The 26,538-nt window shown below is 50.5% G+C and overlaps 2 protein-coding genes across 2 annotated transcripts; one reads left to right on the forward strand and one right to left on the reverse strand.

Annotated features, from left to right (window-relative positions):
• Nucleotides 1–721: 721 nt before the first annotated feature.
• Abcb8 (ATP binding cassette subfamily B member 8) lies at nt 722–16,419 on the reverse strand. Its single transcript, XM_051203022.1, has 16 exons — nt 16,259–16,419; nt 11,526–11,838; nt 11,019–11,174; nt 10,850–10,944; nt 10,619–10,724; nt 9,805–9,966; nt 9,627–9,712; nt 9,415–9,512; nt 8,578–8,683; nt 5,163–5,196; nt 4,840–4,976; nt 4,595–4,689; nt 4,259–4,392; nt 3,551–3,698; nt 2,067–2,317; nt 722–1,351 (listed from the first exon to the last, which is right to left on the reverse strand). The coding sequence occupies exons 1-16, from the start codon at nt 16,351–16,353 to the stop codon at nt 1,211–1,213; spliced, it is 2,157 nt and encodes a 718-aa protein (XP_051058979.1). The 5' UTR covers nt 16,354–16,419; the 3' UTR covers nt 722–1,210.
• Nucleotides 16,420–18,573: 2,154 nt separating this feature from the next.
• Atg9b (autophagy related 9B) lies at nt 18,574–26,537 on the forward strand. Its single transcript, XM_051203020.1, has 14 exons — nt 18,574–19,461; nt 19,563–19,606; nt 19,728–19,792; nt 20,210–20,371; nt 20,968–21,109; nt 22,269–23,023; nt 23,197–23,353; nt 23,569–23,748; nt 24,152–24,388; nt 24,559–24,689; nt 24,841–24,937; nt 25,095–25,218; nt 25,513–25,652; nt 25,815–26,537. The coding sequence occupies exons 1-13, from the start codon at nt 18,915–18,917 to the stop codon at nt 25,635–25,637; spliced, it is 2,766 nt and encodes a 921-aa protein (XP_051058977.1). The 5' UTR covers nt 18,574–18,914; the 3' UTR covers nt 25,638–25,652; nt 25,815–26,537.
• Nucleotide 26,538: the final 1 nt, after the last annotated feature.

A 26,538-nucleotide genomic window follows, 5' to 3' on the forward strand; every position in this document is an offset into this window, starting at 1 on the left:
GTCTAAGGGTCCTTCCCACATATCCCTTGACACCTGAGAAGCCAATGGAGGCTCCAGTTTGCCTCAATTACACAGGAGAATGTCATCAGGCTGTCTGCTTACACCCTTTCAAAGATGAGACCACCATCATACCACTTCCATGATCCTATGGTTACTCATATGAACCTCATTTTGTATTGTGTATTAACCATGCCTTCCACCTTTGGGGCAGGCTCTCATAAAGGTCATGCTAGCTTCAAACTTACTATGTAGCCAAGGATGATCTCAAACTGATCACCCCACCTCTACCTCCCATCTGCTGGGATTACAGGTGTGCAGCACTATGCCTGCACTAAGCCTGCACTAAGGGCACTATAACTCTATCTGAATGTTCTGGGTACACACAGTCTTAAGTCTCCTCAGTGTGTCTTCGTCAGTTTTACAGTCTTACCAGGTCAGATTTGAAGCAGACAGGGAACAGCCAGGTAGGCTGGGTGCTTCTTATACAATGGACTGCTACCACTTTATCCTGCCAGAGACCAGGACTGTGGTTGTGTGTGGGATGGGCAAAGAGACATGGTGGGGATGCAAAGAAAAGGCTAGCGATGTACAGTCTTACTTAGGGCAAGGTGGAGCCTGTATCTGAGGTCCTGGGTTACTCCCCAGCCCCAGGTTTTATTATTTTATTTACAGTACTAAGGATCAAATCTAGGCCCCTCACATATCCTATGCACTCTGCTACTTAGTTACAGCCTCAGCCTCTTTTAAGATTTTATTTTATTTATTTACTTAGGGTTTTTTGAGATAGTGTCTCACCATGTAGCTCAGGATGGCCTTGAACTCTTTGATCCTCTTACTTCAGTCTCCCAAGTGCCTGGATTACATGCCACTCTACCAGGCCTGGTCAGACCATAAATTTTCAGTCCCTTGGAGTGAGGGCCTGAATAACCTTAGTGTTGGGTAGAACTGGGTCAGAGGGAAAGGGTCCAGCAGAGGTGCCTCAGAGACTCTGCCTCACTGTGTACATCCCAGTAACCACAGAGCTGAGCCAGGACAGTAAAAGCAGGGGAGAGGAAAGCCACCTTTCCACCCCAGCTGCTAGGCCCAGTTCCTTTAAGGGAGCAAGAGTGCAGGCTACATCCCAGCACACTGGCCCTTCAAGGGCTCTGTCCCCAGGAGAGCTCCAGCCCCAGGCTGAGTCTTTGCAGTGACTGGACCCCAGAGGAGTCTCTCAGGCTTTCCACTGGTGGCTCCCGGGGTCTTCAGGCTTCTCTGCAGGTGAGGCCGAGGTCAGTGGGGTGTCCAGGGCTTGTCTCCGGATAAGCTCTGCATACAGCCCACCTTTTTTAAGTAGTTCTTCGTGGGTCCCAGTCTAGAAACAGAAGGAGGGTCATTTCAACAGAGCTAAACTCAAGAGCCCCAGCCTCCATCACCTGTTAGGCTCACCTCCATCACCAGTTAAGCTGATGCCCCTTTTAGAGACACTTGACAACTCTGGGATCATTTTAAACAAAACACCTTAGGTTGACATTGAGAGGTCTGATCCCTCTTGTCTCTCCTTTAGCTTGGGGCTATGAGATTCATATGCATAAGCTCTGAGGTTCTTCCCCTCACTGTTTCCATAAAACTCTCTGACATGAAGCCTGTGGTGGTAGCATACACCTTCAGTTTCAGAAATAGGAGGCAGAGGCAGGCAGATCTCTCTGAGTTTGAGGCTAGTGTGGTCTACACAGGGAATTCCAGGACAGCCAAGGCTATACAGAGAAACCTGTATAGGTTTCTTGAAAAACAAAACACAACAAAAAAAAAAAAAAAAAAAAAAAAAAAAACAAGTCTCTTATGGGGTATCTGAGGCCCTGGGTGGCTAGCTCTGCCTCAGTCTCTTCATGAACACCATATACATCCTCTGGTCCTGGGAGCCTGCAGTTCACCTCTCCCTGAGGTCAGAGCTTATCTGAGGACAGGAAGACCTTGGTCTGTTGGGATGTTGTTCCCAGAACATGACCTCAAGCACCTGGAGCCAAGCCAGGTACTCATATAGCTTAGCTATGCCACCTGAGCCACTGCCCATTCCCAGCCCAACTGACCTCACAGACTTGGCCATTGGCCATGACGACAATGCAGTGGGCTGCTCGGACAGTACTGAGCCGGTGGGCAATGACTAACACGGTGCGACCAGTGCTGGCCCGGTCCAGTGCCTCCTGTACTACCCTTTCAGACTCTGCATCTAGTGCACTGGTGGCCTCATCCAGGATCAACACAGTGGGCTGCTTGATGAGGGCACGTGCAATGGCTAGGCGTTGCTTCTGGCCACCAGACAAGGTTGTGCCCCGTTCACCTAAGGAAAGAGGGGACAGGATCTGATGTGACCCTTAGCTCCACACTTGAAGGTGTTAGGCAATGGGCACTGGATACTTATAAATTTCCACTGAACTCATCTAAGGACCCCATGCCTACCCCATGTGCATACTGGTCAGTCTGAGTGCTTTAGCATGATAATACACACAAATGTCTTGCATTAGTGTCCCTTCCTAGCTGGGTCTCTGAGCTGAGTGGGTAGTTCCCACCAGGTGCCTATAGCAACAATCTTCCTGGATCCTGGTCTCAGCTGTAGTAAGACCATTTGGTAACCAAGCATACATATGCAGTGTAACAAAGATGCTAGTTGCAGAAGCACTTGAAGTCATAGAAGACAGAAGTAGCATCCTTGAAGCCACAAGGGACTACAGAGTGATGGCAGGTTCACAGGTTAGTAAGGGAAGCAGTCCTGAGAAGCCCAATAGTAAAGGACACTGGAGTTAAAAGTACAAGGAAGTATCAACCAGGAGAGATGACAAGGGCCTCCCATCAGAATAGCACAGCCTTGAGCAGGTAGGCACAGCTATGTTAGGACCTGAAGGGACAGCTAGAGATGGGCACAGCCTGAAAGGTCCAGGTCAGTTAGCTGAGAAGCCTCAAGAAGTACTGGAACATTCTGTAGCACAGCCAAGCTGCCCGATAGTACAAACTATTCTCTATATGACACATACAGTCCTGGAGATGGACAGAAGAGCTATGGGGATGAACATCTAAGGCTTAGGCTGTCACAGGCATGAGTTAGTATACCATTACATGGTCAAGTACCCTAATCAGGAAAGGCCTGCACAAGATGCCAGCCTGTTGTACTGAGGGTTGCCACTCAAGTGGAAGAGAACTGGGGTGTTCCAGAAGCCAGAAGAACAGGGACAGCTTTGAGAGGAGCCCTATTTCCTGTCTTGGGCTGTGATAGGCTCTAAAGTGCATGAGTCCCTTGTGTCTGTGGCCAGGGTTCTCACATTTACTGTTGTTATATCCTGTCTCTTCTCAGAGCCCTGTCTAGTCTGTTATGTCTGAGCCACATAGGCTAGAGCTCTTTTGTTGCTACAGAGCAGCCAACTTTGTCCTCTTAGCTACAGTCTGGTCTTTCATGGTCTGACTATCGTTGAGCTGTCCCTCTCAAGAGTCACACTGAGTTGTTCATTGCCCATAAAACACTGGTTCCTAAGTCTCACCGCTGCCCTGCTGACCCAGCAGCTTCCCACTAAGGACCCACCAACCACAGTACAGTAGCCATCAGGGAAGCTGCTGATGAACTCATGGGCATTGGCTTCTCGTGCAGCTTTATACACCTCTTCATCAGAAGCTTCTAGCTTCCCAAATCGGATATTCTCCATGATGGTTGTTCCAAATAGGACTGGCTCCTGCAAGGTTGTGGGGCATGAGAACACAGAGATGACATTTACAGACTAAACTCTGAATTCAGTCTCAGAATTTGGGGACTGCCATGTACGCTAGGGACCAGTTTCAGAGGACCCCAACTGCAGGGAGGGTCCAAAGTTCAAAGCCAGATGCCAATCATGTGAGGACAGGGTGGCTCTAGAGGTCCCCTCCCACAGAGGACACAGATTCCCTCACTAATGGTGATGGCGGACAGGCCCTATAAAGTGATAGGAGGCCATTAGAGTTTTGGTCTCTGCATGTGGGTAGCTGTCCTTCCTACAGTGGTATGCTGGCTTTATCTCTAGCCCACAAAGAAAAGTGGTCCCTTATGGGCTTGGTAGGTGGTGGCCACTAGCAGTCTTAGTACCCTGGAATATGAGGACAGAGCTGTAGCTGTTGGGAGAGGGACATCCTGGACCTAGAAAATGGCTAGGAACCATTTAGACCACAGACATCCTCAGTGGATCAGGGAGATAAGTAGTGGAGAGGAAAGACAGGGCCCAGGCTTGCTGCTCAGACCCTGCCAGCCTCTGCCTTTTACCTGGCTGATGAAACCTATGACCTGGCCCCGGAGCCAGGAGGGGTTGAGAGTACGCAGGTCATGCCCATCCAGTGTCACCATGCCAGTTGTGGGGTCATAGAAGCGCTCCAGCAGAGAAGCCACCGTGGTCTTTCCTGGAGGACGAGGAAGTTGGAGATATGGGGAGAGAACAGAGGGTTTTGGAGCTTCTCCCAGCAAAAGGGATGGACCCTTGTACAATGGAGGACACCCCTTCCCAGGCAGGGGCAAGAACCAATGAGGGCTCGCTACCAACCTTGCTCCAAGTGGCTACAAAGAAATGGAGCTGAGGATGAGAGATGGTGAGGCTCCCCTTACCTCCCCCAGACTGGCCCACAAGGGCTACAATCTTGCCAGGTGGCAGTGTTAGGTTGAAGTCCTTGAGCACCTCGAAGCCAGGGCGGCAGGGGTAGCTGGGGGTGGCCAAGAGAGCCCCAGTCAGACCATGTTCCTGGACCTTATTGCCCTCCTAAGTCCCCCAACGGGCTTGTTTACAGGGAGTATTCAGTCAGAATGCCTCCTGACTTCCCCCTCACCCTCAGTTCAAGTCACCCAATGCTGACCTGAAGCTGACATTCTGGAAGGTGATGGAGCCATGAAGGTCCTTGCTGGGGATGCAGCAGCCTCCTGTCAATGGGATGCAGGGGCTCAGGGCCATGTACTCAAAGACACGGGCACCTGCACTCAGTCCACGTACCACCTGCAAAGGAATCCAGTTTGTGGTAGAGATTAGAAACTGGAGCTTCCATGGAAGGGGACTTCTAGTACTAGATCAGGCTATAGCATGTCCAGAGCTACCACAGTGACACACACACAGACAGACAGACAGACAGACAGACACAGACACAGACACACACACACACACACACGGGACAATTTCACTTACCTGACCAAACAGGACAGAGAGGCTGGCCATAGACCTGCCAGGAAAGAAGGGAAAGGTTGTGGTAGGAGAGACAAGGACATTGGGCTAATACGGAGAAGGCCCCTAATATCTTATGGCTATAGGAGCCCTGTGACCCTGTGATCGCAGATCACTAAGATTCTGTTCCCTCTCCAGTTATAGGATAACAGCTGTCTGCTGCCTAAGCCAGGATCTGGAGGGCTCTCCAGGAGGCAGTGGATGTGGGGTAAATGCCTGGGACTCAAGGGTATGCCTACATGCTTCCCAGGCCTTCAGTATGCAGGATGAAGACCGCCTACAGCATTGGGGAGGACATCAGCCCACTAGAAGGGGTATAACATGACCTCTACCTGACCTGATTATGCAGATGCCTTGACAGAGGTCACAGGGATAGCAATTAGGTCCACAGTGGGAGGACCGATCTAATACTAGACTTCTGGGTAAGCAAGGACTAATTTACAAATTGAGGTGAAAAAAAAGTCAAGCCTTTTCTGAAAAAGAAGAAAAGTAGAGACTGAGGGCTACAAGGGGAAGAGATAGGGGAAGAAATCCTGGAGAGCCCCCAGAGCAAAATGCCCTGATGAAAATTCTCCTGTGGGCTTGCCCTAAAGGTGGGTTTGTGTAGGAGATGGCATGTGTTTATCTGTCTAGACAGTGGGTCACCTGGGGCTGGAGCTGGCCACTTACTATGAGCTAAGGAGGCAGATGAGTCAACGGCCTCAGTCATGGTCCCCAGTGGGCTGGCCAAGCCATGCCTGTATATGCCACTGTTTGCAATGGGTCCTTTCTGAGAAAAGGAAAGACGGCCATTCCAGCAAGCTATGGGCCAAACCCACTTCTTCAGTACTGGGGTAAGCACCCGAAAGCCCTCAAGAAAACAGTGAAGGAAGGCATAGGGCAGTGGACACTTGCCAGGAGTAGAAGGCTGTGGAGGGTGGGGCTAGGTGGGTGAGTTATCTGTGGATATGGATGTGACCAGCTCACAGGAGACCTGGAAGCCACTGGAGCCTGGCATAGGGGCCAACCACAACTGAAACCCAAAACACACATGACTCATGGAAGTGCCCTGACCTTGCCCTGAGAGCTAGCATAGTGGGGCCAGCCATAGACTGATGAGTGAACTGGCCTGGACAAGTCCCCTATCTGGGGACCATCCATTCTCTGCCAAAGGGAACACTTGGCTGGAACTGTGCTGCCCTGCTTATCCCTCCCTTTGGACCTCAGCCCCAACACATGGACCCTTAGATACACACAGCAAGCGCAAGAAAAAAAAAAAAAAAAAAAAAAAAAAAAAACCAAAAAAACCCAAAAACCAAAAAACACAACAGCTTCCTTAAGGAGGCCAATTCCTCCAGGTGGCTGGTGATGGCAACCTGACCTAGGGCCTGAGAAAGTGCAGGGTGCTCCATGGGCTGCCCTGCAGTTGTAAGCACAGTACAGTAAGTACAGCTTAGGGCTGAGTAGTACAGTAGGCAGGTAAGAACATGAAATGGGAGGTATGTGCCTAGGGAGTACAGCAAGTTGTTAAACTGAGTCCACAGGACTAGAAGAATCATGGGGGCTGGAGTCCAGGCTGATCAGGGAATTAGGTCAGCATGAGGAATGCAGAGTTGCAGAGGGGACACGGTAATCTCCACCTTTTCTGCAATCAGAGCACCTAGATCCCAAAGACAGGAAGGAACAGCTGCTGGGCCAGAGGACAGATACGGCTTCTGGGACTAGATAGAGGCTCTGAAGGTCCTTGGTGTGGAGCAGATGTGGAAGCAGGGGCAATGCTCATGCAGCTGGGAACCAGGTGCACTCGGGTCTGCAGCACTCTGGCTACAGTGGGGATGAGACTGTCTTACCATTCTCAGGGTTGGCCTTAACTTCACACTGGGGCTATCAACCAGACACTAAGCCATTCTCTAAGTAACTGTGGAGTTATAGCCATAGCAAGATAGGATTCTGGGCAGGGACAGGGCACCACTGGGATCAAGAGTGTCATCTCTAGCAGGTGGTGGTGATACATACTAATCCCAGCACTTGGGAGGCAGAGGCAAGCAGATCTTTGTGAGTTTGAGGCCAGCCTGGTCTACAAAGTTAGTTCTAGGACAGCCAAGGCTACACAGAGAAATCCTGTCTCAAAAAAACAAAAACAAAACAAAACCCAACCCCCTCAAAAGTGTCATTTCTGTAGGGAAGGACCAGTTTGGGGGGGGCACTTCTTGGTATGGTTGGTGCTAATATGTCTTTAATTATTTATTATAGCATACTCACCCTATATTTATCATAACATATATTTATATTTTTATATTTGCTATGTATGGGGAAAGCAGGTAGAAAACAACAGGAAGTGCTTGAGTTTCATTGAGAAAGAGAAGGGGATTAGATTAGAGGTCTGTGAGGGCAGCCCACTGGGGCCGCCTTATGCCCAGAGTGACGGATGAGCTCCAGGTTGCAGTATAGGGTAAATGGGGCTCAGCTAAGCAAGGAAACAATAGCCACACAAGTGGCATTTGTGGGGCAGGGAGTCTGCATCTCATCCTAAGAAATGGTCTGAAGCCAAGTCAGCCCTTAAAAAAGCCTGCCCAAGGATGGTCTACCTATAGGATACTCAGTCCTGACACAGGACCCAACATGAAGGGAACCCCTCCCCCGCCCCAAGAAAAAAGGGACTGTGCTAGGCGAAGGCAGCCAGGCACATAGGGAAGGATGATGTTTGTCTACACTTTTAGTGTGGTCAGGGTCACAGAAGGAAGAAAGTAGGGTTCCAGAGCTGGGAGAAATGGGGAGTAAAGTCTCACTTTTTTTTTTTTTTTTTTGGTTTTCTGAGAAGGCATATCCCTGTGTAGCTTTGGAGCCTGTCCTGGAACTTGCTCTTGTAGACCAGCCTGGCCTTGAACTCACAGAGATTCACCTGCCTCTGCCTCCTGAGTGCTGGGACTAAAGGTGTGCGCCACCAACGCCCGGCTGAAGTCTCACTTTTGTAGGAAGATAAAGTCAGGTGATGGGTGTCAGTGTGGCTGAAAACCATGGAACAGGCATAACACTACTGAAGTGTACACTTAAAAATGGTTAGGGTGGTACATTTTCCAGTGTCTATTTCACCACAATTTCTTTTGGAAGCTTCTCAAGAATACTCGAGGGTTGCCTGGAAGGCTAATGACACTGACAGCATTACTGAATGCAGGCTCAGTGAAGCTGTACAAGACTCTTGTGGAAGTTTTGGGCATCTTTCCTGTTCACTGTTTCTCTGGGGGACCAGATAGGGTTAGTACGATGCAGTCCTCCCTCCCCCAAGCTTGCTGACACCCCTGTTCTCCTAGTAACAGGGTGATGAAAGGAAGCGGATGGGCGAGCATGATGGGATGGATGATGACAGGACTCCTGAGGGATGAGAATGGTCCCCACTCACCTCTGTACAGTCTGGGAAGCCACCAGGAAGGACATGAGGTCTCCCCCTTTCAGCTGCTGTCCAGCCACAAGGGAGCCCCCGATGAACAGGGTGCCTAAGACCATACCTACAAGGAAAGGGGCCAGGCAGTGAGGCAGCAATTGGCAAGAGATGAGGGCTTGTCCTGAGTCTTATCCCTGCTCTGCCATCAGCTGGTTTTCAGGTCTGAACCCCTCATTTGCAGGCCAGGTTTAGTTATATAGGCCTCTAACACTCGTGAGGGCTGAGGTAGGAGGATCACAAGTTCAAGGCAGCCTGGGGTACAGAAAAAGTCTGAAGTCAGCCTGGGTAACTTAGTGAGGCTCTATGTAAAATTAAAGAGCTGGGGAGATGGCTCAGTAGTTAAGAAAGCATATCACTCATGCTAAGGACCTGAGTTCAGTACCCAACAGCCCCATCAGGCAGCTCACACTACCTCTGTGGATGCCTGCACTCATACACATATCCACATGAACATGTAATTTAAAGACAAAATGAAAACTATAAAAGGCTAGACAGAGACAGCTCACTAGTAGAATGTTTTTCTAACATGCTTGAGGTCCCCAGCAGCACAAAAAAAAAAAAAAAAAAAAAAATTAGGAATGGGGAGGGGCCCTCCTTAAGGGCACCCTGTGGCATTCTCTATAAGCTAAGGGACACCACCCTCTTGTTTCCTACAGTTGTTAGTAGCTGGGGCATCTCATAAATGTACTCAATATGTTAGGAACATCTGGGTAGGTGAAGACTGTCTGTTGCTTACCTTTGCTCTCACCTAGCCAATGCCCACATCCCCTCCCAGGTCAGGCCTCATTAACTCACAGTTGAAAGCAATGTTGGAGAGCCCCTGGAACAAGGCAATGCCCCTGCCCAGCTCTTCTGCCTTACAGCGGCATGACTCCAGCTCTGCTTGATAGCGTCTGGGAAGAAAGGCCAGGTTGGGCACTCAGGAAGCAGCTGGGCAGAGGGTCAAGGCAGGGGAAGGTATATGAGAGAGATGAACCCACTTTGTACTCTGCCTTCCCAGGACTTACTCCTCTTCCCTCTGCTCCATAGCAAAGGCCCGCACGGTCCGAACGTTGCCTAGGGCCTCATCTGCTACTCCTGTTGCCCTGGCAATCTGCACGGAGATAGAAATAGGGAGAAGGTTGTAGACAGGAAGAGGAGAATGAGCCACAGATGCTAGAAGAAACAGGAGGACATGTCCAGTACCTGCTCCTGACACTGGCGAGACAACTTTCGGAGACCTGAACCCATCAGAGTGCCCACTCCCATGAGGGCAGGTGTGGCGACAGCCAGCAGCAGCGTAAGGCGTGGGGACAGCATAGACAGGGACACCAGGCTACCAATCACTTGTGTGCAGCTGCGTAGTCCCTGAGTAGTGAGAGGAAGGCAGGAGGCTTTGGAGCATCAGCACCAGGTGGTGGGTGTTCTACTAAGGGTGGGATGGGTACAGCCATGGAGGTCCTGGGGCAGTCACTGGTTACCAAATGAAACCTTCTTGGCCATCCAAGACCTGATCACCAGTTGTGAAAGGGATAGGTGAGAATATCCACAGGCCATACTCGTTTTACTCTAGACAAATCCATTGCTTATTACTGTTCTGCACACTGAACTGCACAGGGATGCACTGACTGCCAAACCTGGGGCCAGGAGATGGAGGGTACGCATGGTGGGCTGTCAGTATGCAGCAGAGTCACACATGAGTTCAATGTTGACTAGCAATGGGCACAAAGGGGTCAGGCTGGGTCAAGTAAGTTTGGTCCTACCAGAGTGGCTCATAATTGCCAATGAAAGGCTTTCTGGGGGAGTCAAGGTTTTAGAGCGTGGAGCAGCAGCTTGTTCTGACCTTGACACTGTCCTAGTGCCTCCCTTCAGATTCGCTGTTCCCCTCTCTCACACCGTCCTCAGGCAGTAGTAAGCCTTATTTCCTAAGAGCTGGGTAGGGGCACTGCCTTGTTCCAACGCAATTTCAGGATGTCAGAACTGACCTGATTGAATCTGCATAGGGGCCTGACTTACTGACCTGAGAAATGACAAGCTTGAAGGATGACTTGAATTCTTGGACATCGGTAGTCAAGCGGCTCACTAGCTGCCCTGTCTTTTTGGCATCAAAAAAAGCAATGTCTTGCCTGGTAGTAAGACATGATGGTGGCAGGTGGAGGAAGAGAGGGAGATGTTACTTCAGGATTTGGCCTTCCTAGATTTTCTGGGGGCCGTCAGTCACCCTGGTCCCACCCACTACAGCTGGCAGTACCGGAGCAGGGAGCTGAAAAGGGATTTCCGCATGTCCATGGCCATGTGCTCACCAATGCGGGACAGCAGCACTAGGTATCCAAAGGTCATCAGCCCCTGTAGGAGAGGTCTGGTGTTGAGAGGCCCCAGGAAGGCTGCTGTGAGCCCCAGACCCTCTCTCACCTTCATACCTGAACACCGTAGAGTAGAAGCAGCTGTGTACTGAGCCTACGGGACTCAGACATGAAACTCCCCACGCGGTCCCTCATGTACTTGGCCACAATCTCTACCAGCTGGCCCAGGAGCAGGGGGATCTGCACGTTCACTAGTGCTGCACCCAAGGCCAGCTGGAATGGGAACAGAGGGAACAGATACTTGGAGAAGAGGCCACATTCATCCCCTCCCCAGCTCTGACTCTGGCTTTTCCTCTCCCCTTACTAAGCCTTGTCTTGTCCACACTATGGCTGCTCATGTGGTCACAGAAGTGTCTCTCTGAGAGTTAAAGTCTGGGCTTCCAGCCTCTGGGTTCTCATGTTCTGCAAACTCAGTTCCCTTGCATAGGTCATCCTGATACCCCAGCGTTCAGGCAGCCCTTGCTGTTTCCACAAGGCAGGAATGCTGTTCCTGTGCAACTCAGTTTGGAGCTGCCTAGCCCCTTCCTGGCCTGAGCATGGAGGAGAAGGGAAAGAAAGCCTCACCACAATGGCTACCCCCAGGGCCAGCAGGTGGGGGTGAAGGAAATGCCAGAACAGCTTCCAGTTAAACCGCAGCTCCAGGGCACCGTGTGTGGGGTGAGCAGGCGGGGACCCTTCAGCTTCACAGAGTGCGACAAGGCAGAGGCGGGGGTGCTGCCACAGCACTGCAGGAACCACTAAGGTCCCCCCAACCCAGCACCAGGCGGAGGGGTTCCGGCAGGAAGCTGGTGGGGCTTGAGGGAGGTGAGCCCGGAGGTGCGATCGCAGCTGGGCCACCGCCCGGAGGAAGCGTGAGCAGAACCGGTCATCTGAAGACCTGTAGATAGAAAAAGGCATGGACAGCTGTGGTCCTGGCTGTCTTTCAAATGACTAACCACCCCCCTGGGCTCTGGCTGAGCCTTCTGGAACAGCATTTTATCTGCTGCCTCTCCCAGGGACGTTTTTATTTTATTTTATTTTATTTTCTATTGAGATAAGATCTTCCAATATTCCCCAGCCTGGTCTTGAACTTCTGCTCTCCTGGCTCAGCTTCCTGAGTAGCTATGACTATAGGTATGTGCTATCTCACCTAGAATGAATGTCTTAGGTACTTTCTTAAGCAACTTTGGTTTGTAAACACCCGCACACATGTGGAATAGCTGTGGAATGCAATGCTATCAGAGCACAATCTTAAGAGCCTTTCCCCTAGCACTGTCTTCCAGCCAGCATCAGCCAGCAAGGCCCCCAGTTAGCCTCCAGCACCCTGGTCAGTGCAGGCCTCCAGCCTGTCAGATCAAAAGAGACTTGGAGTGGCAGCCTGCCCAAGGCTTCCTTTACAGAAACAGACCAAGACCAAGGCTTCCTAGAATGCTCAGAGAGAATCCTGGGGGTGAGCTTCTCTGTGCTGGGCCATACACATGTGCAAGGTAATCAACACGGCAGACATGACCTAGCAATAGTAAGGTGATGGTCCATAGACCCTGACCCTGGCAGATGTCCTTACTCTCACTTGGTAAGAACAACTGAGAGGTGGTATAATTTGTCCCTAGGGCAAGAAGGAACTTTGTTGCCTGGTTCTAGAATCCAGGCTCACTGTACTGTTCTAATTTGATATAGTCAAGGCTATGTGTGGTAGTCAGGGACCGATGAGGCACTAAGTGCCTGATGCATGAAGACAAAGCGCTGTGTGTTCCTCTCCCACTGGTGACAGAGGAAACAGAAAGAAAAAATGTAAATGACTGATCTCATCATCCTCTTGGATGGCCAAGCCCCTTTCTTTCCTTCAGGTCCTATATGTATACAATGGAAATGTAGATTCAACTGTGAACCTACTGTGTCACAGAGTATGGAGCTGACCAAGCTGGGTGAAGTAAGTTCTTTCTCTCCAGATCATGCTGGTTGGGGCGAGGGTGGGGTGGAGAGGCCTAGAGGTCAGAGCAGGTGCTGCCATGTTTGAGAAAAGCATCACAAAAGGCATTGGTGAAAGGGTGCTGGTCAAATTCAGGCTGGGCAGAGTGGGGAGGGGAGGCAAAGGAAAGCTCTCAGGAGCCTCTGCAGCAAGGTCAGAGTTCCAGCAACAATGTAGCTTTGATAGCGCACAAGGAGAGGGAGCAGAAACAGGTGCCTTAGAAGGGCAGTCATCACAGGCTCTGCAAAGCACCTGGACAAGAGAACCACCACACAGGCTGTTCAGGGCCATCTGTGGTTTTTAGGATAAGGTGTAATAAAATCAGATTTGCACTTTAGAGGTCATAGCAGAGAAGAGCCAGAGGGGAATGACAGGGCAGAGGGAGCCTGTTTGGAGTAGGAGTTATCTGGCCAAAAGTACTCAGACGCATGCTCAAAATAGATTAATGATGAGGAATATACAAGCCAGGTGTGCATTTTTGAAATACCAGCACTTGGGACACTGAGGCTGGAAGATTTCAAGTTCAAAGTCAGCCTGTGTTACAAAGTGAGACCCTATTAACAGTGAAGAACATGCACTGTGCTTATAGAGGACTTGAGGTTGATTCCAGCATGCCTATCAGGAAGCTTATAATTGCTCAAGGGGATTCAATCCCTCTGGCCTCCTCTGAAACCCGCCCCCTCACATAAACATAAAAACAAATAAGAATCCAGACTGAGGCTTTGCATGGTCTTTAGAATAATGGCTTTTCATATTTCCAGACCCTCCTTATTATAGATTTCACTCTCCTTTGCTCTCAGGGAAGTCTGTGCTTAACCCTGTTCCACCTGCCTGGTTCTCCCCCTCCCCCCATTATGCTAAGGCTAAGATAGACTTAAGAGTCAGTCTATCTTCAGTTTTAGACAAAACTCACTTTCTTTTCTTCTTGTACCACTGACCTAATTTTCCATTAGACAGTTTCTTACTGAGGGGGCAGAAGCCATATTTTACACACCAGAGCTTGGGAATTTCTGGGCTATGAGATGCCTACTGAGCAGGTGTTTGTGGAGTTGTGCATGTCCTCATTAGAGATGCAGTACAGGCTGACCTGACTACTGCAATGTTTTGCAAACAAACAGATTCACTATGACTGGAACTGCACATCACATCTTAGTACAATACAATCCAGTTCCAATACAATCCAGTATTGTGTGTATATATGCCAAAGTTGAAAGGTTTCACAAAATACTCCCTCCCCCCTTTTTTTGAAACAGTTTCTCTGCATAGCCCTTGCTGCCTCTGTAGTGATGAGTTCTAGCCTGGCCTTGAACTCACAGAGATTCATCTGCCTCTGCCTCCCAAGTGCTGGGATCAAAGGTGTGCATCACCACCACCCAACTACAAAGTACTTTTTCTGAAACAAGTATTCTCAAACAAGTATTTATATTCCTTTAAAAATGACTGACTGCTAAATTCCTTTCATGAACTGAAATGAAGACATTCATTGTTTTGGTTTTACCTTGTGTCTCTCATGGTTTAAATATTACCAACACCCTCATTCTTTCCTAAAGACTGTTTTCAAACCATTAATAATTTACCATGGCTACTCTCTAGCTACTCTCATGTCCTCCAAACCAAGACTCTAAGAAGGGATGACAATTGCCAACAACTGGTGGACAGCTTCCTGGCACTAGTACTTCTAGCTCAGTCCTTGCTCCCCCTCCATCGAACAGAAGGGCTTTCCATACAGTCACCTACCCTTGGCAATCTTCTCTGGACTCCCTCAGGGAATATTTACAATTAAATTCTAGATTCTGGGTAGCAGGGCATCTCTGCAATCCTAGCACTCAGGAAACAAAGACAGGGATATTGCTGTGAGTTTAAGGTCAAAATGGTCTACATAAAGAGCCACAGCCCAGCCAGAGTTGCATAGTGAAACCTTGTCTTTAAAAACAAACAAATAAATGAAAAAGAAAAGAAATTAAGACTACGGATTCTTGCTTTCAATCTATTTATGTCTCTGGACATAATGTGGGTTGGAATGTTTATTTTCTCTAATCCTACCAAGAACGGGTCAGATTTATTTTTCCACCTAGGGTACTAGGAATCGAGCCTACGGTTCATGAATGACAAGAATATGTTCTACTACTGAGCTATGTCCCTAGCCCTCTTTTTACTCTATTTTTAAAATTTATTACATATTTATTTGTATTTGTAGGTGTGCGCGTATGTGCGTGCCCGAGTGAGTAGAGATCAAAGGACAACTTGCAGGAGTCTGTTCTTGACTCCCACATGTGGGTCCCAGCGATTGACAAACTCAGGGGGTCATGCTGGTAGCACATGTTCACCCACTGAGCCATCTGAATGGCCCTTTTGCTCTTTATTTTGACACAGGGTCTTACAAAGTTGTTCAGTCAGGCCTGGAATTTAGAATGTATATACATCCTATTGTACATTAACTTTAGACTCAATTCCTGACAAAGGAATCTAGTGCTAATAATCACTTCTTGATTTGTTTTGTTCACTCTGTAGCCTAGAGTGACTCAACTCACTCTGTAGCCCATGTTGGCTTCAAATTCCCAGGACTCTTCCGGCTTCAGCCTGAATGCTGATATTTCACTATGTAACGCTGGCTGGCCTGGAGCTCTCTATAGACTAGGCTGCCCTTGAGTTCACAGGGATGCACTAAGCCTAGAGAGAAACTACTTAAAATTTTTTTTTAAAAAATGTATGTGTTTATTTATTTAGTGGGTTTGGGGTTGTGGAAATCAAAGGATAATTTGCCAGACGTGCTCTCTCCGTATATATTATATACATACATACATATTGCATGTACATGTACACACACACCACACACACACACACACACACACACACACACACACACACACACGAGTTCTCAAGACGAACTCTGGTCTTCAGGTTTGGTTAAAGTGCCTTTACCGGCTGAATCATCTCGCCAGCTAAGGAAACTCCTTTGATTATTTAAAATTATTTCGGTGAATCCTGAAGCACTATCAATAGTAAATGTCTATGAACACCAATTACAGATATGTCTAGATCTACAGGTGGAGTACCAGAGAGCGGACACCGGCTGTGAGTGGCGCCCCTTGGCGGGTAATGGTGACCATCGGCCCAGAATCAGCAGCGTCCTGTTGGCTAGTAAGTGCAGACCTGCGGAGCCTCCTGCTGGCACACACACTGCACCATAAATGAGGCCAATTCCTTGGGGAGTGACATTCTACTCCTTCCGAGATAGCCTACAGGTCCCAGAAAGCCACGCGCGATCCCAGAACTCCACCTCCCGACGGGCCCCGCGCGATGCCGGCCAGTCAATGGCCTGCACTGTAAGTACCCCTCGTTCTTTTACCTGGCGGCCGAGAACGTCTGGAAGCGCAGGGATTGCAGCGACCAGCCTGGAAACGGACTACCCCGAATTCCTACCCGAAATAAGTGCACCAACATGATGAGGCAGTAAGGCAGGAGCAACTAGCAACGGCAATCTCACTCTGTTCCTACCGAGGACTCCATGTTAGCTATGGCCGCCATCCCGACAACCCCTTCGCATCCCGGCGGTGATTGGAGAAAAGACACATCAGTCTTGCTGCAAAACTGTGATTGGATTAAGTGTTGGCGGAGGCGGGACAGGGTAGACGCTGCTCTGGCTACTTTTTGTTCAGTGCTCTTAGGGTCGGGTCAGAGAGTGTGCAACGTTCCTTCTCATATTTGGGGCTGTCCTGATGCTTCTGACTTAAGGCCGTTTTCCCTAGGGATATTTCCTGATAGTCCCTACGTCTCCTGACATCTTTAGAGAGTGCAGAGTCCTGGTTCTGGGGGAGGAATGTGGGAAAATTGACTGGGGAGTTTAAAACAAAACAAACAACCTACATGCACGTGACATGTCACCACTTTAGTCTCCAACTCTTGGAGACTTGAGCCACATGCATTAAAAAACACCCTGACTGGTCTTGATAGTGATCCTCAATTATTTTGTATTATTAGTATGCAAGTCATGAACCTGTGCAACCCACCCATGGGTTCTTTCCTCATTTGGGTCTGAATCACTGGCCTACGGTTCGGACTCAAGAGCGAACGGCGTTTGCACCTGTGGGGCACTTATTCTTGCTATAATTATCCCCCATACTATCCCCAACCGAATCTTGTTACGTAGCTCTGGTTAGCCTGAAACTCCCTTTGTAGCCCAGGCTTGTCTTGATCTTGCCGTCCTTCCTTCCCAGCTCTGGAATTACAAGTTTGAGTCACTAAGCCTTCTATGTAATTATTTCCTTAACTGCCTCCTCCACTGGGCTGTAGCTTCTCGGTGGGAGTGGCTCTGACTCCTTCCTGGTCCCGTCAGGGAAAAGCTCTCTGGTCACCAGGGGGCGCTGCTTCCAGCCAGCATCTGCTCTCCGGGAATCCATTTGGACATTTGAACATTGTTATTAGTGTTAATAGAGTCGTTGTCATCAGTGGTGCTTCCGAGATTCAAAATGGCTTGAGCTGAGGGAGGAAAATAGATGCTGTGGATGTGAGAATTTAGGGTGAAACTGGATGGTACAATGAGCCACAATTTGTTTGAGACTGGGCTGAGGAGATCAGGGTATGTGTAGAGGTAATCTTAAGGATGCTGTGTGAGTGATGTCATAGGGAGGTACCAGTTAAAACCTCACTTAACCTCTCTCTCTAGAGATCTCAGAAAGATCATAGGACTCCCCACCTCCGATTCTATTTTGTCACTTGTAAAAAGGTTTTCATAGTTCTTCACCTTGCTCAGCCTCAAAGGCATGGAAGTCATGTACTATTGTGACAATTCCTCAGGCAGAAATGAAGCAGAAAAACAAGAAAATTAAGCATCCTGGGACAAATTTGTGGAAAATTCCATGAATGTCCTCCATGTGTGTCAGGAAACATCCTAGGAAGCACCATGTTCCTTTCCATTTCTGGGATACCGGCCTACGCCCCTAAAGCCCTGACACCTGCTAGTCAAGTCAGCGTCTCAGGCATGGGCTTCAGTTAGGGCACTTGGTGACTCAGGACCTTGGGAATGGCGTTGGGTAAGCCATCAGACCAGCCACCTGGGCCTCCTCCTCCCTGGTGAGGCAACAACAAGGAACTCAACTCATCCAGTCTATCCCTGCGTACCCACATCATCCCCCAAACTTCTTTCTGGACCTCTTTATTACCTTCCTTTGCTGATGCTTCTCAGGAGGCCCCTGGCACCAGGTTAGGGCTTGGAGGAGAGTATACCAGGGTTCACAAGGATAAAGAAGACATAATTGAACTCACAAGGAACCAGGTTTTTCTACTTTAAGCCCCGGAAGTGATTTCTCAAATCCAAGATGGCTAGCGTTCCTTCCTTTATCTTCCTTCCTGTTGTTTCCTCCTAGCTGACTGCCAAGTCAAGTCTCCCCTCTTCCACTCAGAGAAACAAAATATGTAACTTTTTTTTTTTTTTTTTTTTTTTTTGTTAAGATAAGGTCAGATGGCTTCAGACTGCTGATCCTGCTGAATCTGTCTCCTCCCAAGTGCTGGGAAATCTGAGTGGGCAGGTGGTCTTAAGTCATTCTGTATTGATCAGTGCCCATAGGTGTGGCAGGAAAGGAATGCAAGTATAGGGAATGAAAGGGTTAACAACCCACTCCCAAGACTATAACCCTCTGATGGAATTTTGCTTTTTGTGCTTGTTATGTTTGTTGTATCTACCTTCTCTTTACCACTTGTGCCCTCAGGGGCTGACAGCACAGATTACAGGTGTCTTTTCTAGTCCCAAGAGCTCTTGAACCCCTGCCTCCCAAACTGGTGTCCCTCCCAGGTGTGGAGCCTGGGCCTGGCCCCAGGTTGCCCTGCGGGAAGTGTGAGTGATCACACAGATGGCTGAGGGCTGGCATGCCTGAGGCCTGCCCAGCCTGAGTCACCTGTGCTGTTGCTGTCACTGTCCCTGTTGTAGTCTCTGCTTAGCTTCACAGACCTCTGTGGACACAGCAGCAGCCCAGTCCCTTGAGCCTCTCAGGAGAAGCTGTCGCCTGATGGTGAGCCGAATGGGGTGGGGGGGGAGCCGGAGGCAGCGGGGGCGGTGGGAAGACTTGGGGCCCAGCTCAGGGCCTCTGCTGCCTATGGCACTGCCACTGTCTACTTCTCCATGTCGGGGACTTGGGGGAGGGAGGATGTCTGTCTTCTCTCTGTCCCCTGCCCCTCGTACAAGAAGCTGCTCCTCTTCACTGTTTCCTCCTGCCTCAGGGTCCCCTTGCCTGTTGACTCAGGAGGCAGGGGCTTCTCAGCTCCCGTACAATGCCTCACCCATCCCAGCCACACCCCCAACACAGACCCACCCCACAGTGACACCCACCTCTGCTTCCCACTCATGGGGGTCCCACTCCACCCCACCCCTGGCCTCGGTCACTCCCCTTCCCTCCTGCCGGTGCTCCCAGGACCATCCTGGGCTTCGGATAGGTCCTCTGATCCCTGAGCAGGATTATGAACGGCTAGAGGACTGTGACCCTGAGGGGTCCCAAGATTCACCCCTCCATGGGGAGGACCATCAACCCTTGCTTCATGTGCCTGAAGGACTCCGTGGTAAGTGTGGGGCTATTTGGGAGGCTTAGTGGGTTGGAGGTCCAGTCAGGTTTGGGTTTGTGTGGTGATGCCAAGTCCCGTCATGGTTTCTCTGTACCCAGGCTCCTGGCATCACATACAGAACCTGGACAACTTCTTCACCAAGATATCCTTTGTGCCCAGCATGTAGGGGCTCATGGGGGGGGCAACCGTGGATCAGGGGAGAGTGGGGGATGTCTCTTAAGGAAGAGTCCATAGACAGGTGTATTTCTTGACAAACTTATCACATCTACAGCTACCACCAGCGGAATGGTTTTGCCTGTACCCTATTGGAGGATGTCTTCCAGCTGGGGTGAGAAGCCAGTCCTGTTCTCTCTCCTTGTTTTCAGGGTTTTGTTTTGTTTTAGCTGGGGTCTCTTGTATTCCAGGCTAAACATGAATTCCTATTCCTCCTGCCTCTAACTCCCAAGTGCTAAAATTACAGGCATATACTACCATACCCAGTTTATGTGGTGCTGGAGATCAAACCCAGGGCCATGCCTCACCACTCCTTCTCCATTCTAGTCTGGGGCTCTGAAGGGTGAGGGGCCATATAGAGCCTCAGCTTGTCTGGGGCTCTGAAGGGTGAGGGGCCATATAGAGCCTCAGCTTGTCTGGGGCTCTGAAGGGTGAGGGGCCATATAGAGCCTCAGTTTGTCTGGCAGCTGGGTTCAGAGTTCACCTTGCCTTTAGGTCTGATCAGTTTCCTACCCCTGTGTCCCCTTCTCAGACAGTTCATTTTCATTGTGACCTTCACAACTTTCCTCCTTCGTTGTGTGGACTACAGTGTTCTCTTCAACAACCAACCAAAGAACCATACAAGACCTGGACCATTCCATAGCAAAGTGACCTTGTCAGACGCTATTCTACCTTCAGCCCAGTGTGCAGAGAAGTAAGTGACAGTCTGGTGGGTGCCTCTAGGTTACATTCACAAAAGGATGGAAGAAACGAGCCTCCCTACACTGCCCCTTGGTCTAGATCAACTCTCAAAGTCCTTGGCATATTTAAAAACATACCCCAAGTTGATTGAGAATTTCAAGGAGTCTTGTGTTATGAGTCATATTTCTGTTTACCTTATTAGAAATTAATGGTGAGGGCAGTTGTTTATTTTTAATGCCAGGGAGCAAACCTAGGGCTTCTGGCTTGCTGGGCAGCATTGTACCACTCAGCCACGTCCCTGGCCCTGAGGACAACTTTAAAACTTAGGAATGCATGAATGCACATTACATAGGATGTCAGTATGATATGACATTTTCACTTGTCTTGTAGTTTCTGGAAAACTCCATTGTACACTCAGGAGAATGAGAATACAAAAAGCAGACAGCATGAGTGTTGTTTGTGAATTAAGTGTTGACTTTGTAGGCACTTTTGACGTGCTCACTGAGGGTCCCCCACTCCAGACCCACTGAGACCTGCAGGTGTTTGCCACCATTTTCTTTCTGTGGGTTTCCCACCTCCTTGTCACCCTTCCTGTCCAACCTCCTGCAGGATTCATGACAGTCCTCTGTTGGTCTTCCTCCTCATCTTGGCTGCTGGCTTCTGGCTGTTCCAGCTGCTTCGTTCAGTCTGCAACTTCTTCAGCTACTGGGACATCCAGGTGTTTTACAGGGAGGCCCTGCACATTCCCCCAGTAAGCCTGCTGTGACAGCATGGACAGAGGACAGGAGAAAGTGGGGCCATACACATGGAAGGACCAACTTAGAGAGTCAGAAAGATGGAGGCTGAATGACACCTACTCTGGGTCTTGAGTAATGTCAGGAGACACTAGCATTGGCGCTTAGCAAACTTGGCTCTGACGCTTGTGGAACTTCCTTTACTCAGATGGGTCATATACTGTGACTTACAGTCACATGCTGATGATAAAAACAATGGAGGGGTTATCACTGGGCTTTCTAAAGCAGGAGGCACCCTGATTGGGTGAGGAAGGTCAGGCCAACCAAGCCTCTGGGCAGGAAGTGAGGAAAACCCTGTAGGCAGTGGAGATGGGCTTGCTTGACTGAAATTGAGCCTTCTAGGGCACCTTAAACGAAAGCCACTCTCTTGCCCTCTTCACTGTCTCCTGGTCATGTCCCTTCTAACTTTGTCCCCAAGTTTATTGTTATGACATCTTCCTTAGTCCACATTTCTTGCTTCCCCTTGGATGTCGTGCTCCTTTGGAGTAGGGAGGCACCGGGCACAGCCGCCACGGGTGCTGTTCACTCCATCCTCCCCTTTCTCTTTCCTCCAGGGGAGGGGAAGATGCTGGGAGGAGCTGTGGGGGCTAGTCCTGAGAAATAACTGGACTGGGAAGACTGGGATAAAGTGAGGCTTGAGGCTCACATGGGTCCCTCTAAATTAAGTGTGGGAGTGCTGTCTTCCCCTAGACACAGCCACAGGCAGGGTTGTGTGATGCATAGCCAAGTGATTGTACAAAGTGGTCTGGAGGGGGGTGAGTGCAACTGTGGTTCTCAAAGCTTGCTCAGATAGAAAGCACCGAGGAGGGAGAAAAGGTTCCATTTTTTTAATCTATGGGATTGAAGGGGGCTCAAAAAAGGAAGCCAGGTCCCAATCCCTGAAGTTTACTAAATAGATGACATCAGGAAGCATATGACTAATGGTTACACGAGTGGCAGTGATGAGCATAACAACTGATGAGTGGCAGAGGTGCTTCTGTGCACAGAAGGGATAGAAGACAAAACATCAAGGTGGGGAGGGGGAGGGACCACCAGGGTCTGCAGCTCAGTGGTTCATAGAGGTTGTGTGTCTCTGTGGAAGGGAATACAGGTACCTAGGCTTTCCTGTCTCCTCAGGAGGAGCTCAGCTCGGTATCCTGGGCAGAGGTGCAGTCCCGCCTCCTGGAGCTGCAGAGGAGCGGTGGTCTGTGTGTACAGCCGAGGCCGCTGACAGAACTGGACGTCCACCACCGCATCTTGCGTTACACCAACTACCAGGTGGCGCTGGCCAACAAGGGCCTGCTGCCCGCCCGCTGTCCTCTACCCTGGGGGGGCAGTGCAGCCTTCCTTAGCCGTGGCCTGGCACTCAATGTGGACTTGTTGCTCTTCCGCGGTCCCTTTTCGCTCTTCCGCGGGGGCTGGGAGCTTCCCGAAGCTTACAAGCGCAGTGACCTCCGGGGCGTCCTAGCTACACGCTGGCGGCGCACTGTGCTGCTGCTGGCCGCCATGAACTTGGCGCTGAGCCCGCTGGTGCTGGCCTGGCAGGTGCTCTACGCCTTCTACAGCCACGTGGAGCTGCTGCGGCGCGAGCCCGGCGCCTTCGGGGCGCGCCGCTGGTCCCGCCTGGCCCGCCTGCAGCTGCGCCACTTCAACGAGCTACCACACGAACTGCGTGCACGCCTGGCCCGCGCCTACCGGCCTGCGGCCGCCTTCCTCCGCGCCGCCGAGCCTCCTGCGCCACTGCGCGCCCTGCTGGCCCGCCAACTGGTCTTCTTCTCTGGAGCGCTCTTTGCTGCGCTGCTGGTGCTCACCATCTATGATGAGGACGTGCTGGCCGTGGAGCACGTGCTCACTACCATGACAGTGCTTGGGGTCACAGCCACAGTGGCCAGGTTCGATGGCACATAACAGGGAGGAGATATTGGTGGTGGTCTTTCTCTGACTTGGGCGCAGGCTTCTTTTCCCTTAGCGAACCCTTCTGTCACCATCAGCGCCCTTCAGCCCTGCATCCTACCTGCAGGTTTTCCTAACCACATCTCTTACCCCATTCTGCCCTCCCCTCCAGGTCCTTCATTCCAGAGGAACAATGCCAGGGGCGTCCTTCGCAGCTCCTGTTGCAGGCGGCCCTGGCACATATGCATTACCTCCCTGAGGAGCCTGGTGCTGTGGGTGCTCGGGCCAATTCTTACTGGCAGATGGCGCAGCTGCTTCAGTACCGAGCAGTGAGTGCCGGGGCCTGCTGGGAACTGCAGAGTAGGCCTGGTCCAAATGAGCAGTCTGGGAGAAGTTGTGGGCCACATGGGTGTGGGGCTAAGGAGGCTTCGGAGTGAGTGGTTGGAAGCCTTCCACCTTAGAGAGTGTTCCTGGAGGCTCTCTACCCTGATCACTTGTGGGATCCTCTAGATGGTCCCTGCTCAGCCTCACCCTGCTTCCTTAGGTCTCCCTCCTGGAAGAACTCCTGTCTCCACTCCTCACACCGTTGTTTCTGCTCTTCTGGTTCCGTCCCCGTGCTCTGGAGATTATTGACTTTTTTCATCACTTCACCGTGGATGTGGCTGGTGTTGGGGACATCTGTTCTTTTGCCCTAATGGATGTGAAGCGCCATGGGCACCCTCAGGTTAGACCTTGCAAAGTTGTGTTGGACAGGCATTTGCTTTTCTTACCAAAGCACACCAGCTCTATAGAGCCCTTTACAGAGTTGCTGGTACATAAAATAGTAAATAAATAAAATTGATAAAGGAAAACAAAGGCTGCCCCCAGCCTATAAAGGGGGCTAGCCAGTGAGGAGTGGAGCACAGGCTTGTCTTGGGAACTAGGGCTGCACAGCGGGACAAAACATCAAACCTGGATGTATCTGAGACTAAGCACCCAAGTCCTGCTCTAATACCTTACTCCTGGATGACCTTGAACAAGTCCCAGTCACAGCCTGAATTTCCTTCATCTGGAACTTAGGGCAGTATTTCCTGTCCTGCCTACCTGAGTCTTGGTGTCCCTAACACCAGAAGGACTCTTCCTTGCAGTGGCTCTCAGAGGGACAGACAGAAGCTTCACTCGCTCAGCGTGCAGAAGATGGGAAGACTGAGCTCTCCTTAATGCGCTTCTCCCTGGCACATCCACAATGGCAGCCACCAGGGCACAGTTCGAAGTTCCTTGGACACCTTCGGGGTCGGGTACAACAAGATGCAGCTGCCTGGGGTGCTACTGCAACCCGAAGCCCCCCAACCCCAGGGGTGCTCAGTGACTGCTCATCCCCTCTGGTGAGTTCTAGGCCTGCCTGCTCTTGCCCTTCCTACCTTCCATCTCTCCCTGGGCATCCCTGACTTTGTGTGTTACCCTGGTAACCAGATCAGCCTATCTTATCCCTTGCCTTCCTTGAGACTCCTGTTATCCCTTCTTCTACTCTGATGCTTCTGGCTCTTTTGTTCAGCCTGAAGCCTTCCTGGCCAATCTCTTGGTGAATCCCCGCCTGCCCCAGAGGGACCTTAGTCCCACGGCTCCCTGCCCTGCTGCCACAGCCAGCCTCCTTGCCTCTATTTCACGAATGATCCAGGACCCCAGGTGAGAGGTGGAGGCCTAAGATACAGGGGAGTCTGGATTGGACTCTCTGAGAGAGGATGCTAGGGTGCTGAGGGGACTTGGAAAGTGGGGTGCAACCTGGCCCACCTTCCTTTGTGTGGGAGATGTCTCTTGACTGGTAATCTTGTTTTAGCTGTCTGTCCCCAGGAGGCACTGGGAGCCAGAAGCTGACTCAGCTCCCAGAGCTTGTCTCTGCTGAGATGAGCCTCCATGCCATTTACCTACATCAGGTATGTAGCGGGAATATGGAAAGAAGGTTAGTGCAATTCATGCTGGGGAAGGGGCTAGAATCTAAAGGGTACTTAACTGTGACTATGAGCTCTCTCTAGTTAGCTGAGGAGATTGACCTTGCTCCCCACCCCCACATATTCTTCTTCTCCCATCTAGCTTCATCAACAGCAGCAGCATGAACCATGGGGAGAAGCTTCAGCCTCCTCCCCATCCAGGCCTTGGTCCAGCCCTTCACAGCCAGGCTCACCAGATGAGGAGAAACCATCTTGGTCAAGTGATGGTGAGGAGGGTAGGGGATATAGAGGCAAGATTATTGTGCTTCTTTTCTTTCTTTCTTTCTTTCTTTCTTTCTTCCTTTCTTCCTTTCTTTGTTTTGTTTGAGACAGGGTTTCTATGTATTGCTTTGGAGGGTGTCCTGGAACTTGTTCTTTAGACCAGGCTGGCCTTGAACTCATAGAAATCTACCTGCCTCTGCCTCCCGAGTGATGGGACTAAAGGCATGCACCACCAACGCCCGGCGATTATGGTGTTTCTTAAGCATCATGACCTGCCCACCCAATGGCATTGTCCCCAGGCTCTAGTCCTGCTTCCAGCCCGAGACAGCAGTGGGGTATCCAGAGGGCCCGGAATCTGTTTCCAAAGCGCTTTCAGGAGACCACAGACACTCAGAAGGAGCCCCTACCAGGCCCCTTGAACTGACTGATGATACCTCAGGTTAGTATTGCCTGAATGTGGGGTCAAGAAAGCAAGGATAAAGAAACTACTTTGGGGTCAGTTTTGGAGGGATGGGGACACTAGTTGAATCTGGGATGGTGGGGCTATCTCTCCAGAACCTGGGTGCCTGAGATGCTTGCTGACAGCCTTTTCTTCCCACAGGTTCTGGCTTTTCCAGCTGCAGGAAATTAGATGGGGTGGTACGGAAAGACACATGGAGCCGTGTTTTGAGCCCCAACCCCACCCCGGATGACAGGCCCAGAACATTTTAGTTGGTCATGATCTGGGAGTCAAAGAGGAGCTTGCCCCAGAGAACAATGAGTAGGAGATGACTGTGAGATGAATATGGGCCTCACAAGTAAAGATAAGAGGACACTAGCCCCAGCTGGCTCTTGTGGAGTAGTTGCATGGGAAGAAGGACCCCAGTGCCCCCAAGGTTGAGGGCAGGGCCCAGACAGTGGCCAAGCTCAATATTAGTGATCAGTGAGGCACAGAGCCTGAAAAGCAGGGAAGTTCTTCCTGTCCGCCTCCCCTTTGAGTTCCTGTGGGACTGGGGTGGGGGACATGGAGACTTGTGAGTGGAAAAACTAGAGAGGGCTGCTGTTTTTGGATGTCTGTACTGCTGTGATGTCTGAGGAAGTGGGTGGGGCTCCTCATCCTGTGTGATATAAGCCCTAAAGATTGTCCATGGCTGTGCTGCACATCTTTGCTGTGGGAATGTCTGGCATGCCCCACTCCTGGAAGCCGAGGGCTGCACCTGTTTGTTCACTCGATCACAGAACTGTGTGTGGCTGGTTGGAAACTTTTTTCAGAGTCACACAGTCTAAGACTCACTGTCAAAGAATTACTGTCCCCACATCTGTACACATTAAATCATGGAACTTGT

Source organism: Phodopus roborovskii, unplaced genomic scaffold (assembly GCF_943737965.1).
Source record: "Phodopus roborovskii unplaced genomic scaffold, PHOROB, whole genome shotgun sequence".
Taxonomy (NCBI): Eukaryota; Metazoa; Chordata; class Mammalia; order Rodentia; family Cricetidae; genus Phodopus; species Phodopus roborovskii.

Coding starts and splice junctions, on each gene's coding strand:
- Abcb8 (XM_051203022.1), bottom strand. CDS start 16,353: ATGTTGGTGCACTTATTTCGGGTAGGAATTCGGGGTAGTCCGTTTCCA. Junction 4,393..4,594: donor TGTGGGCCAGTCTGGGGGAG/GTAAGGGGAGCC, acceptor CTCGTCCTCCAG/GAAAGACCACGGTGGCTTCT. Junction 2,318..3,550: donor TGGCTACTGTACTGTGGTTG/GTGGGTCCTTAG, acceptor CTCTTTCCTTAG/GTGAACGGGGCACAACCTTG.
- Atg9b (XM_051203020.1), top strand. CDS start 18,915: ATGGTGAGCCGAATGGGGTGGGGGGGGAGCCGGAGGCAGCGGGGGCGG. Junction 19,607..19,727: donor TGGACAACTTCTTCACCAAG/ATATCCTTTGTG, acceptor CAAACTTATCAC/ATCTACAGCTACCACCAGCG. Junction 21,110..22,268: donor AGGCCCTGCACATTCCCCCA/GTAAGCCTGCTG, acceptor CTGTCTCCTCAG/GAGGAGCTCAGCTCGGTATC.